General features: G+C 42.8%; 1 protein-coding gene across 1 annotated transcript in view; it reads left to right on the top strand.

Moving 5' to 3' along the window:
• The first annotated feature begins 770 nt into the window (after nucleotides 1-770).
• LOC103374188 (immunoglobulin superfamily member 21-like) overlaps nucleotides 771-1,790 on the top strand; it is a 14,597-nt gene continuing 13,577 nt past the window's right edge. The window contains exons 1-2 of the mRNA XM_008304230.1: nucleotides 771-844; nucleotides 1,066-1,184. Of these exons, the coding sequence (XP_008302452.1) occupies nucleotides 771-844; nucleotides 1,066-1,184 (193 nt within the window). The remainder of the gene's footprint in view (nucleotides 845-1,065; nucleotides 1,185-1,790) is intronic.

The raw sequence follows: 1,790 nt of genomic DNA, 5'->3' as shown, positions 1-1,790 counted from the left end.
CCGCTTGCGGCTTTAATTAATTTATTTTTTACTATTATTCGCCAGTGACGAAAAAAACAAGACAGAAAAATGTCCAATGTTGTCCGTTGGTCCTTTTAATATGTAACTTGGCTGCCCCTCCATGTAAAAAATCTCAATCTAGCAAAACAAAACAAAAACTCAGCTTCAGGAGATGCTTGATAAGCAGCGTCCTACCTTTGACATATCACATGGACTTGGAATTTGAGGGACTAATTTATATGTGTTCACTGTGAAACATTCCACAGCAACACCTTGGGTATCTCCAAGCATGATGCAATGGAGGAGTTTTGGTGGAAATCAACTCTTAGAGCTCTCATTCATGAGGCTTCTTCAGCTCCAAACGGATAAGAGTCCTGGGTCGTTATGGTTCGTTAGCCACATGAGCTGGAGTGACTATAAAGTCTGTAACTCCCCATTGATCAGTTAGAACTGAAGAAGCCTCCTGGATGAAGGTGAAACGTGTTCAAGAACCTACAAGAGAGTTGGTTTCTACTGAAGCTCCTACGATCATGACGACCTGGATGACTGAGAAGCTACGATTAAACCAGCTCTGAATGCTGAAGACGCCACCAAAGTCCAGCTACTTTAGCCCAATTATGGCACTAAATAAAAAATGTGGAGGGCTAACATTAGCGTCCTTGTAGGAGCTGATGTTGGATTATTACGGATACAGGATATTCTAATGCACGTTTACCTTGTAGGTGATTGAAGGAGGCAATGCCAAGCAAAAGATTTTCACCTTCGATGCCATGTACAACACCAGCTACTCTCACATGGAGGACAACCGCCGACGGGAGGATCTGGTCTATCAGTCTAGAGTAAGGTAAGACTCTCTACTACTCCTCTTTTGTTATGGTTTCATAACTTTTGAAAGACATAAAGCTTGAGGTGGCAATCACATGTGAAGGTTTTAACAGTGGGGAAGGGAAGGTGAGATTGGTACAAGAGTCCACTAAGAAGCTGAGCTATAAAAAAGGTATAGTTGTTTTTTTAATTTTTATTTTTTGAAAACCTTGTTTATGTTTTCTAACTGCGTTTGAACAGACTTCCTGAGATCCAGATGGAGGATGACGGCCTGTATGAGTGCCACGTGGGGATCTATGACAGAAGCTCCAGAGACAAAGTGATTCTGGCCTCTGGCAGCATCATCCTCACTGTCATCGGTACGTAGTCCTGAGGGCCATACGGATATCTGTAACAATTTAAGTGATGATTATTTGTTACTAGAAGCACAGCTGAAACCTGAAATTTACATCCACTGTATAAAAAGACACAAAGCCTGTTTTTTTCCTCACTATCTGACATTAAATGTGACTAAACACCTCCACAGCATGATGCTGCCACCCCCGTGCTCCACAGCTGGGATGGTGTTCTCAGGCTTCAAGCTTCCTCCTTTTACCTCCAGATGTACCGATGGTCATTAAGGCCAAACAGTTCAGGTTTAGTTCCATCAGACCACAGGACATGTCTCCTCTAATTTTTCCTTGTGTGCATTCACAAACTATAATCTGCTGTTTTATGTTTCTTCTGGAGTGATGACTTCTTCCTCTCTGAGCAGCCTTCCAGCCCATGTCGGTACAGGACTGGGTTCACTGTGGATAATGACTCTCTGACCAGCTTCAGCAGCATCTTCACAAGGTCTTTTTCTTTTGTTCTGGGGTTGATTCGCACATTTCCACCAAATCACTTCATCTCTTGGACACAGAACCGTCTCCTTCCTGATGATGGCTGGACATTCCCATGGTGTTTATAGATGCATATAACTGTCT

The sequence above is a fragment of the Stegastes partitus genome, unplaced genomic scaffold (genome assembly GCF_000690725.1).
Source record: "Stegastes partitus isolate 25-593 unplaced genomic scaffold, Stegastes_partitus-1.0.2 Scaffold2173, whole genome shotgun sequence".
Taxonomy (NCBI): Eukaryota; Metazoa; Chordata; class Actinopteri; family Pomacentridae; genus Stegastes; species Stegastes partitus.
Note: the sequence above shows the minus strand (reverse complement) of the source record. Positions and strands in the feature narration are given on the sequence as shown.